The following is a 16,204-nucleotide window of genomic DNA, read 5'->3' on the forward strand; positions in this document are numbered from 1 at the left end:
AACAGGAATAAAATGGCTAAGTAACAGGTGGTGGGGAATGAGTAGGAGGAATTTCTTTAGTTAGAGGGTGGTGAATCTGTGAAATTCATTTCCACAAGCTGTTGTGGAGGCCGGGTCAGTGGAGGCTAAAGGCCATCAAATGTTATGGGGAAAGGCAGGTGTATGGGGTTGAAAGGGATAATAAATCAGCTCGGATGGAGTGGCGAAACAGACTCAATGGGACAAATGGCTTAATTCTGTTCCCGTGCCTTGTGGTCATATGGGTAGGGATATACTTGGTATATATAGACCACTTTAATCTCAGTGAAATCATCATGGGCAAGGAATTGCCTGAGTTAATAGAAGACTGTTTCATTGATATATTTATTAAAACTTGTTAATATGATGCTGGTGCAGACAATGAAATTTCAAATCCCACTACTAGAGTTTAAATTAAGTTAATAATTTAAAATTATTTCAGTTTAGAGTTAAAAAAATAAAAGAACAGCTGATCTTAATAACAGCAATGATGGAAATCCCAGATTGTTGCTTAAGCCCATCTACTTCACTAAAGTCCATCCAAGAGGGATATATGTTCTGTATCTGACTCTGGACCCATAGTAGTGTGGTTGAAGTTATTAACAATAGGAAGTCCTCTGAAATGGCTCTGCCACCCATTTTGTCAAGGGCATTTCAGGATAGGGTGGATAATAAACACTGGTCTTGGGATCCCCATAAATGATGGTTTTAAAAATATCAGGACTTGCTAATGTGACTTAATTATTTTTAATGAGATAATAGAGAAAGTTGTTGAAAGAAATGGAATTAATATCATCCATGTAAATTTTCAGAAAATTGTTGAAGTTAGCAAATGGGGCTAGTTAGCAAAACCCAGTGAAAGACTTAGTAACGTTATGGATAGGAAATTAGATAAAATGAAAAACAGAAAAGGTATATGTATTGAATTTTCAGATTAGAGGATGGTTCTGATGTTCCCCAGCAGTCAGTATTGAGAGTGCTTTTATTTTTAATCATGTGACTACATGATAGAATATGCTGATGTACAGTAATAAACTGTCATCAGATTGGCTGAATTGACAAAATGGGAGGATGGTGAAACTAGGTGGTTCTTCTTAGAGCAGCGGAAAATTTGATGGAGGTGTTGAAGATCATGTTTAGAGAAGATAAATTTATGAAAGCTATTCCCATTACACCGATTCAAAGATGAAAGAGACAGTTAAAAATATGGGCAAAGGAACAAGGGGGAAACGGGGAGGGGGGGGACATGATCTGGAATTCAATACTTTTAAGGGTAGTGGGAACATAATCGGTGCCTTTAAAAGAGAGTAAGTTGGCAAAGAGTGAGAATTTGCAGGGCTGCAAGAAAAGTCCTGAGAAAAGGGACTGATAGCTACAATAGACATTTTTGCCCAAATTGCAGCCCCCTGTATTCTAACAACTTTATGACTATGTTATTGGGGATTAAGAAATTCTATCATCATTTGTCCCAGCTTGTAGTTCATCCTCAACCCCTGCTTGTAATTGTGACCCAGTTTAAATAAATGGTAAGATGTAAGTGAACAGGCATGTTTCTGAACAGACAGGTTGAATGGTAGAAGTTGTATGCTATTCTCGGAATCCTCAGTCAGATACATGCCAGTTTAGAACACAAAGAAAAAGCTGGCGTGTCCCAAATGGACAACAGCTGAAGAATGACCATAATTATGAGTCAATGATGTGTGAAAACAGGTAGTTTCATGGCTTTCTGGTTTCTGCTGTGGTAAGATTATACCATTATTTCACATGGGAGGGGTGGTGGGAAACAGTGCATAAATGAGGAAGGTAGAAAATCAGTTGCAAATGTTAACATTTCTTTGGGGATATAAATTTCCAGAAGATTTTATTCCATCAGTCTGGCTTGCTTCTGATATCTTTCTATTTCTCATAAGAATAGTGTTTTGAATTTTCAACAATTTCATCAGTTCTTTTAAGTTGCATTCTGTCACCAAAATGGGGCCCCCAATTCAAAGGCACTGTTTCTTTCTGGACCTAGATTAGAGCTGGCCTTCCACAGAGACTACCTTTCCTCCTGTGGCAGACCCAAGCTCCCTCATTGAATTCATCCTCACACTGTCCTCGACCTAAAACCATGCCATTACAAGTGTTTGATTACTTTTTCCACACAGAGTTCACGCAGCTACCTTCCCCATTACAAGTGTTTGATTACTTTTTCCACACAGAGTTCACGCAGCTACTTTCCCCGCCCATTTTCTACGGTCAGACCTTGGTTCAGTGAGTGTCCACACTTCATCCTTCACCTTGTTATTATAAATCTTAGATACAGTAGCATAGTGGCTAAGTTAAGATGAGCTATTGATCAGTAGGCAACAATTCTAATCCGACCATTGAATCTGGGCATTAACTTCAAATAATTATGGAACTTAAAGAAAAGGTGTCACCAATAATAAATATTAAATTTTCAGATGGTTATAAAATCATCTGATTCACTGATGTGGCTCATTAAGAAATGAGAAGTCCATAAGACCACAAGACCATATAACATAGGAGCAGAATTTAGGTTATTCTGTTCATTGGCTCTACTCCGCCATCAATCATGGATGATTTTATTTTCCCTTGCAACTCCATTCTCCCAGTAACCTCGCCTCCCTTACTAATCAAGAACCTATCAACTTCTGCTTTAAATATACCCAGTGACTTGACTCCACAGCAATGTGTGGCAATGAATTCCATAAATTCACCATCCTCTGGCTGAAGAAATTTCTCCTTATCTCTGTTCTAAAGTCCTTCTGTTCTGAGGTTTTGCCTTTAATTCAGGGACAATTGGAGATGCCAGTGACATTTGCATCCCATGATTTATTAAGTTTTAATAAAATTATACTGTACTCTCTTTCTTTCCCTTCTCTTAATTGCCACTACTTTCTTCTTTTCCCTGACCCGTTTTCATCGTTGTCCCTTCATCCAACTTTTATCAATTCATTCATGCAACCCCATTTCCCACACCAGCCACTAGATCTTGCCCAAAACGAGCCCAGTTTCTTATCGTACCAGCAATGTTGGTAGGGTGATCTGATGAGAAAAATGTCAATGATCTCCCCGGTTCTTTTGCCACCTGCCTATGCTAAGGAGTAATTTCAGTGGCCATTTAACCTGCGAGCATGTCTGGGATGTGAGAGGAAGCGGGAGCTCATGGTGGAGCTACATTGTCATAGAAGATCATTGGAGATCAGGATCAAACCATGGCGGCTGAAACAGCATTAACACTAACTGTTTCTTCACTCTACCACAGCAGTTGAATGGCTGATGTTATGTGTTGTAGCATAATTGTTCATTAAATAATATTTGCACTCATCTTTATGTTCTTAGGTGGATTCATGCAATTTGCCAGAACTTGAACACAGAAGATGAAGTTGAGACTGCAGCAGATAATGGCTATGACTGTTTTACATGTAGGCAATATGCGACAACTCCAGGTTAGAACTGAAACAAACACTCCTGCTCAAAGATCTTATTTATAAAGTACTTGGCTAAAGCAGTTATCCCTTCATAAGTAAAAGCATTACTTTTTTGATAGATGATTCCAAGTGACTACAGTTAAAACAGTAATTAATCTTAGAAGCTTCAAAGTCTCTAATGTTTTTATTTCTTCTGCTCCAGTGACTACCTCAGAAGGGGCTGATATGTCTTTGGTAACACCTCAAGTTATTGTGAAGACGAAGGAACCAGGTAAATTTGATCCCAAATTTCTATCCTGCTATGATGAAGGTGCTTATATGTGTGGTTCCCAAACTACCCTTGGTGAAACTGCTTTAGTTAAGTTGTCACTACTTTTTTGTGAACAATAATGAGAGCTTCTAGATGTTTCAGAAATCACTTCAGACAAGCTTTAGCTGACATTCTGATAGATAGTGTTTATAATGGGGCAGGGGTGGCGAACCTTTCTGAGAGCGTGTGCCCAAGTTGGTGATATTCTTATAAGACAAATTTTCTTGCATGCCATGGTAATTTCTTGAGCAGAGATTATCTTTGATTAAAGTAGTAGTAACAATTTATGCATGTTTTAAGAAAAACGAATTAATCTTGTTTCTTATTTTTATGTAATTATTCTACTAATAATAAAAGTATAAGGGACAGACTGGAATAAATGAAGCGTTTTAGAAAACCTGACAAAATTATTAATATTAATCTTATAAAAGACATTGAAAATACATCATTACTAAATAGTGTTGTTGTTATAATCGTTTACTGTCCAAATACTGATGTGCACATCAGGATTGCAAAGATTTCAAAGTGTATCATTCAGCATAGTGTTCTTGCAGCTATCCAGCTGGTGCTATGCTGGCATAAGAAGTTTCTTGTAAAAACATCTCACTGCTCTTGGGTTGTAAAATGTCATTTGCTGTTTCATTTGGCAATAAGGATAATCATTATGTATCTTTTGTATTATGGGTGAGGTTTAAAGAATCCAGGGGAAGCACTACCTATCCCTTGCCCTCAAAATCTTTGTGTGTGCCATCTTGATGCTATGGGTTCGCCACCCCTGCACTAGGCATTACTGAGTAGTCTTTATGAAAATATGCAGATTTATGTTGCCCAATTTGGAGGTGTAAAGCAGACAAATTAACCATTTAGAAAGGATCAGACCTGATAGTGCAAGACAATGGAACTGAAGAAATGGCTGTTTAGGAACTGGATAAAATGTTCTTCTGTATCATAATAAGGTACAGTAGAATTTTTACAGTGTTGAATAAAGCAAGTGAGTTTATAATATCGACAATGGTGACTATAATTGAGTTGAATGTAAAATTAGTCTTTTGATAGGTTGGTAATAGAAATCATCTTCAGAAAGGCAGAAATAGGTGTTTGATAGTGCTCCTAATCCTGTTATTGATATTAATTCTAGATTACAGATGGTAATGATGAATATCCAATGGGGCGAGAACTTGGTTTCTTCACTTCTATACTATTTTCATGACTTTGATTCTATCTGTAGTTTACTGTGTTAGAGTCAAAAGATGCTGAAACAAGCTAAATGTAGTTGCATTTAATTTTAAATTGTACATTGTTGTGAAGTGTGAATAAATACAGGTAGGGATTGTGAGAATAGAAAATAATAGACATTGTAATCAATATCTGGAATGTGAAGTGAAATAATTCAAACCACTACAGTAACTGCATTCCACAAAGTGTTAGTAAACTAGTACAGAGTAGGTTTGCAGCAAAAGAGTTGAATGTTCCAGTACTGTATTCAGTTTTGGGTTGTTGGTCAAAAGAAATATACAATCAAAATTAAAGTGTGAAATAAACAATCTAAAATATAAGAGGTGTATGTTGAGCAAGGGTTAAGGAAGTATGAAGTTCTTTTAGAAGATGGAAGGGGAGGATTAGTTCAATATATTTTTAGAATTGCAGGTATGGATGAAATGAAAAGGAATTTTCCACCATAATTAATGGCAAGATGGGAAAGTCAGGACACTGTGAAGAAATGAGCTTTGAGGGGAGAATTGATCTTCTGATCTAGTTTCTCAGTTTGCTGGTATTATCATACCAGAAAGTAGCAATTTGATTATTGAACAGGACTGAGTTTTTTTAAAATCACCATCAAAGATGTGTAGGTGAAAATTTTCAACCATTGTGAAAAATAGTGAACAGGTTTTGGATGCTTCCAACATTAGAGCTGACTTAGTGCGACTTTCCTGTCTCTCAGGGATAAGCAAATCCTCACTCAGTATAACTTTGCTTTTCTTGGAAAACAGAGCCAATGCGGACGTATACACAAGATGGTGTCTGCCTAACTGAGTCGGGTATGTCACAGCTCCAAAGCCTCAGTGTTGCTCCACCACGTCGGAAGCGACCTAAGCCAAAGTTGAAGCTAAAGATCATAAATCAGAACAGTGTGGCTGTTTTGCAAACTCCTCCTGATCCGCAGTCTGAACAGTCCAGAGACATAGATGGAGATATGGATGATAGCAGAGGTACAATATTCTGGCTGATCCCTTTCATTAATTTACTACAATGAAGTAAACTATTTCATGCTGTTATGTTTAAACGTCACTTACGTTGGCCCAAATTAGATAACTAACTGGAGGAAATACCTCCCTAGTCCCTCTGCATTTCAAATAACTGATGTTGATAAATGCCAGTACCAACCAACACAACTTAGTTTTTTGTCACTTTTGTTAAAGGTCTAGACATTACTGGAAGGCAAGCGTTTTTAATTGTCCATTTCTCATTATCCTTGAAGGTGGTGGCAAGTTGCTACTTGAATCGCTGCAGACTATAGTGCCATTTGGTAGGGCGTTCCAACTTTTGCACGCTGTGATGATGAGCCAGTTATATACGTACTTCTAGATCAGCTTGGTTTGCAATTTAGAGAGGCCTCTGCAGATGATACTGTTCCCATGTACATTCTTCCCTGGTCTTCCTCGGACACCTCAGCCATTGGTTTTGGATGTGCTATGAGAGCAGTCTGAGCAAGTAACTGGAATTGCTTTTATAGATAGCCCACTGCAACTACTGGAGACAAGTAATAGGGTGAATAAATAGGTAAGCTGGTTGCTCTAATACCAATCAACTGAGATGCTTTGGCCTGGATGGTGTTGAGCTTCTTGAGAGCTTAAAGCTGACATACTCACCATTTGTGCTTTGTAGGTGGTGGAAAAGCTTTGGGTGTCATAAGCGAGTCAGTCAGGGCAGGATATCCAGTCTCTGACCTGGACTTGTAGTCATTGGCAAGTCAATTTAAGTTTCTGTTTAGCAGTTACCTCCAGATCACTTTTAGCATGTTACTTCAGCAGTCGTAATAAGAGTACCTGATTATTCAATACATTGTTTTCAAATGCAAGGTTATATTGGAGATTTACAAACGTATGTTGTTTAGTCTCCTGAGATGCCTATAAAAATAGCTATCATCATCTCTACTATTTCTCTCTTCCATTTTCTTCCTGCATCTCCTTGTTCTTTAACAATCCCATTGTTGCCAAATCTTTTTCCATCACTTCAGTTCATTTTCCTATGAAGTACTTTGTATTAGGTCAGGACAAATATATTGGAAAGTGCCCTGCACCCAATCCATTTAATGAATAAATACATTTGCGAGAAAGTATGATGTTTATGTCTAGTTAAGTTGTACAGAGAATGAGAATTATCTGAAAAAGTAGCTATGTTTGGATATTTCAGCTCTTAGTTCAAATGTAAATGGATAGATTTATCCTGGCTTGCCTAATAATTTGAAATATTTATTTCATGAAACATGAAAATTTATTTGCACTGGTGCGTTAGCTATACATTTCCTTGGGAAGCAGTTGTAAGGACCAGATCCTATTAGCCATGTAAATTAGATGGATTTCAGTTTCATTCCATCTGTAAACAGAACTATTTTGCTCATTCCTCTTTCTCTCTGGTCTACAGTTAAATTCATATCAAATTTAAAATATATCCACTTTGTAATGTTCTTTTGATGTCTACCAGAGAAAACTGGGTTTGTTCCAATTTTATTTATAAAGCTTGCAGTGGGATCTGGACCAACTTGAAAAATGGGCTTAAAAACGGCACATGGAATTTAAAACAGGGCAGAAAAGACTTTGGTGAGGCCAAATTTGGAGTATTGTGTACAGTTTTGATCACCTACTTACAGGAAAGATACCAATAAGATTGAAAGAGTACAGAGAAAATTTACAAGGATGCTGCTGGGAAAGGTTGATCGGGTTTGGGCTCTATTCCCTGCAGCATAGGAGAATGAGGGGAGATTTAATAGAGGTATACAAAATTATGAGGGGTATAGATATGGTAGATGTGATCAGGCTTTTCCCACTGAGGTTAGGTGAGACTAGAACCAGGTTAAGGGTGAAAGCTGAAATATTTAAGGGGAACCAGAGGGCGGTGGGAGTGTTGAACTAGTTGCCAGCGGAAATGGTGGATGCATTTTTGATTGCAACATAAAGAGAAGTTTGGATAGGCACATGGATAGGAGTGGGGTGGGGGCGTGTGGAGGAGTATGGGTTGATGGAACTCAGCAGAATATCAGTTCAGTATGTACTAGGTAGACCGAGAAGCCTGTTTCAGTGCTGTAGTATTCTCCATATTTGATTGCTGCTGCCTGAATCCAAAATTTCTATTAAATTATTTAAGCTGCTCAGAACATCAGATATTTAGATTTTGAAATATAGTTATTAATAATTCTCTGAGACGCTAGACCAAGCCTTGGTCTTTTCCCTCAGACATAGAGCATCTCCTAACATGCTTGAAGAGAAGCTGTGAGAGGGGTCTTAGCAGTATTGATTGTGAATTAATTAATAATTAAGACATGACCAGCAATAGCAGAAGTCATATTCTTGGTCGAACAGAATTAGTATATTCCATTATGGTTCTGGCGCCCATTTTTGTCCATGAACTTTTCAGTCTCTAGATCTGGCATGGGCTTAGGCCAGCAATGGCACTGTTTACCTTGCTTTTAATTAAGCTCTTTTTTTTGTGCATGAATGTACACTCATAACTTTTTCAGCACTTTAACTATTTTTTAAAAGAGCTTTAATCTAATTAAAGGGGGAGATGTTGCAGGGAGTCATGTTGTAAAACATCTTGAGAGCTCGCATGCTTTTCAATATTTGTGAATGATGATACCATTTTTGATGCCCAATGAGCTCCAGGTTAAGACCTTAAAGCCAAAATGAGTGAGCCAAAAGGATGCTTGCACTGGTACTGCTTTCTGCCAAACTGGGTTTCATATAGAAGACTCTGACCATGGCTGTGCTGGTGGAAACAGCAGAGCCCTGGACTGACAGCCAACAATTGCAATGGTGCACCGTGCACTGTCTACTTCATATGTAATTTTATGGATTTGTGTGTGTGTGTGTTTGGCACAGCTGTGCTTTCTAATCTGATCCATTGATCTCAAGTCCTCACTGACCTACATTTTCCTCTGTCTCTTAACTTTTCTCATTTAAAATTCCAAATCTTATTATAAGCCATTAGGTTTATAAACCTCACCCTGTTTCCATAATCACCTGCAGCCCACAAATTTTATCCTCACTTTAAATTTTTGTTTGTGATCATCACCAAAGAAGTCGTCTTTAATGAACAAAATGATGAACTCTTCTTAGCAACAGGTTTTTTGATGTGGAATATTCTGAGACTTGCTTGCAGCTTCAGCGTGGTCTCAAGAAGTGGCAAAAAAAAGTTTGAAAACAGCTGTGTGAAGTGTTTACTTACATAAGCTACAGTGGCATTCAAAAGTTTGGGCAGCCCTGGTCAAAATTTCTGTTACTGTGAATAGTTAAGTGAGCAGAAGATGAACTGATCTCCAAAAGTCATAAAGTTAAAGATGAAACATTTTTTTTAACATTTTAGGCAAGATTAGTGTATTATTTTTATTTTATACAGTTTTAGAGTGGGAAATAAAGGAAAGGAGCACCATGCAAAAGTTTGGGCACCCCAAGAGATTTGAGCTCTCAGATTTGCAGACAACACAAAGGTTGGTGGTGTTGTAGATAGTGTAGAGGATTGTCAAAGATTGCAGAGAGACATTGATAGGATGCAGAAGTGGGCTGAGAAGTGGCAGATGGAGTTCAACCCGGAGAAGTGTGAGGTGGTACACTTTGGAAGGACAAACTCCGAGGCAGAATACAAAGTAAATGGCAGGATACTTGGTAGTGTGGAGGAGCAGAGGGATCTCAGGGTACATGTCCACAGATCCCTGAAAGTTGCCTCACAGGTGGATAGGGTAGTTAAGAAAGCTTATGGGGTGTTAGCTTTCATAAGTCGAGGGATAGAGTTTAAGAGTCGCGATGTAATGATGCAGCTCTATAAAACTCTGGTTAGGCCACACTTGGAGTACTGTGTCCAGTTCTGGTCACCTCACTATAGGAAGGATGTGGAAGCATTGGAAAGGGTACAGAGGAGATTTCCCAGGATGCTGCCTGGTTTAGAGAGTATGCATTATGATCAGAGATTAAGGGAGCTAGGGCTTTACTCTTTGGAGAGAAGGAGGATGAGAGGAGACATGATAGAGGTGTACAAGATAATAAGAGGAATAGATAGAGTGGATAGCCAGCGCCTCTTCCCCAGGGCACCACTGCTCAATACAAGAGGACATGGCTTTAAGGTAAGGGGTGGGAAGTTCAAGGGGGATATTAGAGGAAGGTTTTTAACTCAGAGAGTGGTTGGTGCGTGGAATGCACTGCCTGAGTCAGTGGTGGAGGCAGATACACTAGTGAAGTTTAAGAAACTACTAGACAGGTATATGGAGGAATCTAAGGTGAGGGCTTATATGGGAGGCAGGGTTTGAGGGTCGGCACAACATTGTGAGCCGAAGGGCCTGTACTGTGCTGTACTATTCTATGTTCTATGTTCTATAACTTTTACCAAGGTCTCAGACCTTAATTAGCTTGTTAGGGCTATGGCTTGTTCACGGTCATCACTAGGAAAGGCCAGGTGATGCAAATTTCAAAGCATTATAAATAGCCTGACTCCTCAAACCTTGTCCCAACAATCAGCAGCCATGGGCTCCTGTAAGCAGCTGCCTAGCACTCTGAAAATTAAAATAAATGATGCCCATAAAGCAGGAGAAGGCTATTAAAAGATAGCAAAATGTTTTCAGGTAGCCGTTTCCTCAGTTGGTAATGTAACTAAGAAATGGCAGTTAACAGGAACGGTGGAGGTCAAGTTGAGATCTGGAAGACCAAGAAAACCTTCCGAGAGAACTGTTTGTAGGATTGCTAGAAAGGCAAATCAAAACCCCCGTTTGACTGCAAAAGACATTCAGGAAGATTTAGCAGACTCTGGAGTTGTGATGCACTGTTCTACTGTGCAGCGACATCTGCACAGATATGACCTTCGTAGAAGAGTTATCAGAAGCAAACCTTTCCTGCACCCTCACCACAATATTCAGCGTCAGAAGTTTGCAAAGGAACGTCTAAACAAGCCTGATACATTTTGGAAACAAGTCCTGTGGACTGATGAAGTTAAAATAGAACTTTTTGGCCGCAGTGAGCAAAGGTATGTTCGGAGAAAAAAGGGTGCCTAATCTCATGAAAAGAACACCTTTCCAACTGTTAAGCGGTTGCGGGGTGGGGGGGGCGGCGGCGTGGATCGATCATGCTTTGGGCTTGTGTTGCTGCCAGTGGTACGGGGAGCATTTCACTGGTAGAGGGAAGAATGAATTCAATTAAATACCAGCAAATTCTGGAAGCAAATATCACACCGTCTGTGAAAAAGCTAAAGATGAAAAGAAGATGGCTTCTACAACAGGATGATGATCCTAAACACACCTCAAAATCCACAATTGACTACCTCAAGAGGTGCAAGCTGAAGGTTTTGCCATGGCCCTCACAGTCCCCTGACCTAATCATCATCGAAAATCTGTGGATAGACCTCAAAAGAGCAGTGCATGCAAGACAGCCCAAGAATCTCACAGAACTAGAAGCCTTTTGCAAGGAAGAATGGACAAAAATCCCCCGAACAAGAATGGAAAGACTCTTAGCTGGCTACAGGAAGCATTTACAAGGTGTGATACTTTCTAAAGTGGGTGTTACTAAGTACTGACCATGCAGGGTGCCCAAACTTTTGCTTCGGGCCCTTTTCCTTTTTTGTTATTTTGAAACTGTAAAAGATGGAAATAAAAAAGTAATCTTGCTTAAAATACTAAAGAAATGTGTCATCTTTAACTTTATGCCTTTTGGAAATCAGGTCATCTTTTACTCACTTAGCTATTCACAGTAACAGAAATTTTGACCAGGGGTGTCCAAACTTTTGAATGCCACTGTATATATTTCTCAGAGACATTGCTGTAGGTATTTTTGTTACATGAAACAACTAATTCACATCATGGGTAATGTAGACTTCACCCAACACACAAAGGCTGCTTCAACATAGTTTTGGCTGGATAAATGTCCAATATAGTTTAAGACACACAAAATTCTGGAGGAACTCGATGGGGGAGTGGTGTCCGGCAGCATCTAGGGAAAGGAATAAAGAGTCGATGTTTCGGGCCAAGACCCTTCCTGAAATGTCAACTCTATTCCTTTCCATGCTGCTTTACCTGCCGAGTTCCTCCAGCATTTTGTGTGTATATCTCATGCTTTTCTGCATCTGCCGAATCTCGTGTTTATTATCCAGTTCAGTGCTGCATTTGTAGATGTGATGTTTATTGTTTTAAATTTGCTTAGTTCTTCAATCTTAATTTTACAGTATCTGATCTAATGGAGTGTGATACAAAGTCTGATACGCCTACTAGTCCAGAGCGAGAACCAGCAGATGATGAACGCAAAGGAGGCGAAGGGTCCGACAGCCTTAAAAAGAGGAAAAGGAAGCCATATAGACCTGGTAAAGAATCTGTTTAAAACAGGTTTCTAAGTAAATTAGATTAAATACATTTTGAGTAGAGAGTGACCTAACCTGAAATCTATATATCAATGCTTTGTACGTATTTTCAATTGCTTTCAAGTTGTATCTTAGTGCAGCAGAAACATCAACTGTTTCATTTAGCTAAGTATAACATTTTTAACACTTGTCAAAAATAGGAATAATAAATCACCAATGCTCAAGTTTGTTGGCTACGTAAAAGCTGATTGGAGGGCTTGAGTTATAAGAAGAAGCGGAATAGCTGGGACTTTATTTTCCCCTGTGTGTAGGAAGTTGAGGGAACAACTTGCAGAGATACGCAAGATCATGGAGGGTGTAGAAAAGGAGGATAGCCACTTTTTATTTTCAGTGGTAAAACTAGTGACCAGAGGTTTAAGGCAAAAGAGGAAAGAATGAATGGAAAGGGGAGGTTTCTCCATGACAGTGTGGAGGTAGAGGTGAGTACAGTTACAAATTTAAAGCACATTTGGTCAGGTTCATGAACAAGGGAAGTTTACAGGGATATAGGTCCAATGAAGACAGGTGAGAGTAGCTCTGGAAAGCGCACTGATTGGCAAGGATAAATTCAACTGAAGGGTCTGTTTTCATACCGGATAGCTCTATTACTCAATTCAAAAAGTCCAAGGCAACATTGAGATGTGTTAGATGTTAATTAATTCTATATGTCCCCCATTGACTAATTTGTGGAATCAACAATACTTCCTAATTATCCTATAGTACATGAACAAAATAATGTAAATGCTGGATATTTGATGAAAATAAGAAATGCTGGTAATACTCAGCTGGTCAGCCAGCATCTATGAAGTATGAAACAGTTAACACTTTATCTCAATTAGCTTCCATTAGCATGGAGTTGAAGAACATGAGTTTCCAGTAGATTCTTTTTTCCCCTACATTTCTGTTGAAAATTAAATGTGAATCTTCATTCTTCCCACAGTTTTAATTGAGCAAAGAAATCATCCTGATCATTTTTGTTATTTCCTTGTTACTTCTGTGTCACTAAGCTTCCGGTCTAATAGACTTTGATGTGCACTGACATTTTAATTACCAAGTGCAGCAAAACAAGTATATTCTTGCTAATGTGATATTAATCCTCAATTAACTTCTTTCTCTTGGGATCTACTCCAAAAGTGGCTTAGCGCAGTGGTGCATTAACATTAGACCTTAGAATAATGAGATATGTATTGCCATCTCATTACATTGCTGTGCAGAGGTGCCAAACAAAGGCAATTAATATCTTCAGTGAGTATTAAAAATTAGGTGAGAAAATACTCGGTAACACACTTGCAACAAGTTAAGAGCCACATTGGTAGAGGTCCATAAATTCACATTCTGCATCAGCAATAGTTGCTGTAAAGTTAAAGTGGTTCAGGTGTTCATATTACTATGCTGTTATGTATCCTTCAAATATAAATAGATAAGTTGATACAGTTTCTACAGGTTTAAAAAAAATGACAAATTGTAAGACAAAACCTTGAGAGGTATAGACGGTAAATGCAAGCAGGCAAAGTAGAAGTTTGGAGAGGTACATGGTTGTTGCAGCAGCAGTCGTAGGAGTGAACAGAGAGTGGTGATCTTAAGGCTTTAGCTCTTTAAGGCTTCAGCAAAGAGAGGCTTCTTTCAGAGAAAGCAAAGGAAAGACAAGCTCAAGGTTATTTTTTCTCCTTCCCTTCTTTATATCTGCTCAGCTAAGACAGTGGAGATATCGGGCAGAATAGGTAAATGCTGTCATTGCAGGATGTGATAAGGCAGGGAGACCTCCGGTTTTCCTGACGACTACAACTGCGAGCAGTGCATCCATCTGCAGCTACTAACAATCTGCATTAAGGAGTTGGAGCTGGAATCAGATTCAGGTTTATTATCACCGGCATGTGTCGTTAAAATTGTTAAGTTAGCATCAGTAGTTCGATGCAATACATAATATATAAGAAAAAACAAAATGAAAATAATAAATAAATAGATAACTGCACTGGATGAACTCTGGATCATTTGGGAGGCTAAGGGGGTGATAGATAAGACATATAGAGAGGTAGTTACTCCCATGGTGCAGGACACAGGAGACTGGGTGACAGTCAGGAAGGGAAAGCGGTTAAGGGGCCAGTGCAGAGTACCCCTGTGGCCATCCCCCTCAACAACAGGTATATCACTGGATATTGTTGGGGGTGGGGGGGGGGTGGCGTTTGGGGAGGATGGTAGTTGACCTAACTGAAGAAAGTCACAACGGTTGGGTCTCTGGCACTGAGTCTGGCTCTGCGACTCAAAAGTGAAGTGGGAAGAAGAGGCATGCTGTGGTGATAGGGGATTTGTCAGGGGAACGGACAGGAGGTTCTGGTGGTGAGAACAGGATTCCCAGATGGTATGTTCCCTCCCAGGTGCCAGGGTCCGGGATATCTTGGACCTCCAGGATCGTGATCTCAGGATTGCTACCTGTGCCACATGCTGGTGAGGCCAGAACTAAGAAGATTATACAGTTTAATATGTGGCTAAGGAGTTAGTGTAGGGTGGAGAAAAAAGATTGTTGGATCATTGGGCTCTCTTCCAGGGAAGGGGGGACCTGTACAGATGGGATGGTTTGTACCTGAAATGGAGGGAGACTAATAATCTAGTGGGAAGGTTTGTTAATGCTACATGATAGGTTTAACCTAGAGTTGCAGAAAGATAGGAACCAGAGTGCCAGAACAATTAGTGGAGAGGTTGTGGAGGCAGATGTTGGTAAGATGTTAGGCAAAGACAGCAAACAAAAGGTTGAGCATGGTACGTCTAGTTTAGATTTCAATGCAAGAAGTATCGTAGGAAAGGCAGATGATAGTGCTGGAGCTGAAGTAGCTGGTTTACAAACAGAATCAATGTGTAGTGAGGAGAGGCTGTTGATAGGGCATAATTGCAGTCAATAGGATGAGTTGCAGCAAAATCGAAAAGGCTGAATACAGGACTGAAGGTGTTATATTTGAATGCGTGCAATATACGGAATAAGGTAGATGAACTTGCAGCACAATTACAGATTGGCATGTATGATGTTGTAGGCATCATTGAATCATGGCTGAAAGAAGGTTACAGCTGGGAGCTTAATGTCCAAGGATACACATTATATCAAAAAGACAAGTAGGAAGACCGGGGGGGCGGGGGGGGGTGCAGTGTTGTTCAGTTGGTTTGAAAAAAGAGAAACCATTAGAAAATGGTGACATACGGTCAGAACGTGCTGAATCATTGGGGATAGAGCTAAGGAACTGCAAGGGTAAAAAGACCCTGATGAGAGTTGTATACAGACCCCCAAACATTAGCAAAGATGTGATCTCCAAATTCCAATGGGAGATAGAAAATGCATGCCACAGGGCAATGTTACAATAGTCATGGAGGATTTCAATATGCAGATAGATTTGGAAAATCAAGTTGGTGCTGGATTCCACGAAGGGGAATTTCCGCCATCTCCAACAGGATCCCATCACCAAGCATATCTTTCCCTCCCCTGTGCTCCCCCATTTTCTGCTTTCCACAAGGATCGCTCCCAACGCAACTCCATTGTCCCAATTGTCCCTCCCCACTTATCTCCCACCTGGCACTTACCCTTGCAAGCAGAACAAGTGCTACACCTGCCCCTACACCACCTCCTTCACTGCCATTCAGGGTCCCCAAACAATCCTTCCAGGTGAGGCTGTATCCGGTGCTCCAGTGTGGCCTCCTGTATATTCTGTCTGGGTAGCCTCCAATCTGATGGCATGAACATCAATTTTTTGAACTTTCCCACACCTTCACCATTCCCCATTCTGATTTCCCTCTCACCTTATCTCCTTACCTGCCTATCACCTACTGGTGCTCTGGCCTGCTGTCCTCTCCTATCAGATTCCCC

The 16,204-nt window shown here is 39.8% G+C and overlaps 1 protein-coding gene across 10 annotated transcripts in view; it reads left to right on the plus strand.

Annotated features, from left to right (window-relative positions):
* kmt2ca (lysine (K)-specific methyltransferase 2Ca) overlaps positions 1-16,204 on the plus strand; it is a 491,834-nt gene that overhangs the window by 333,630 nt on the left and 142,000 nt on the right. For 9 of the 10 annotated variants that reach the window (XM_063044443.1, XM_063044442.1, XM_063044440.1 and 6 more), the window contains 4 exons: positions 3,364-3,470; positions 3,655-3,723; positions 5,754-5,972; positions 12,184-12,318. In XM_063044443.1, coding sequence (XP_062900513.1) covers positions 3,364-3,470; positions 3,655-3,723; positions 5,754-5,972; positions 12,184-12,318 — 530 coding nt within the window. The remainder of the gene's footprint in view (positions 1-3,363; positions 3,471-3,654; positions 3,724-5,753; positions 5,973-12,183; positions 12,319-16,204) is intronic. The other variant, XM_063044449.1, reaches the window with a different exon arrangement.

This window comes from Mobula hypostoma, chromosome 3, assembly GCF_963921235.1.
Source record: "Mobula hypostoma chromosome 3, sMobHyp1.1, whole genome shotgun sequence".
NCBI lineage: Eukaryota > Metazoa > Chordata > Chondrichthyes > Myliobatiformes > Myliobatidae > Mobula > Mobula hypostoma.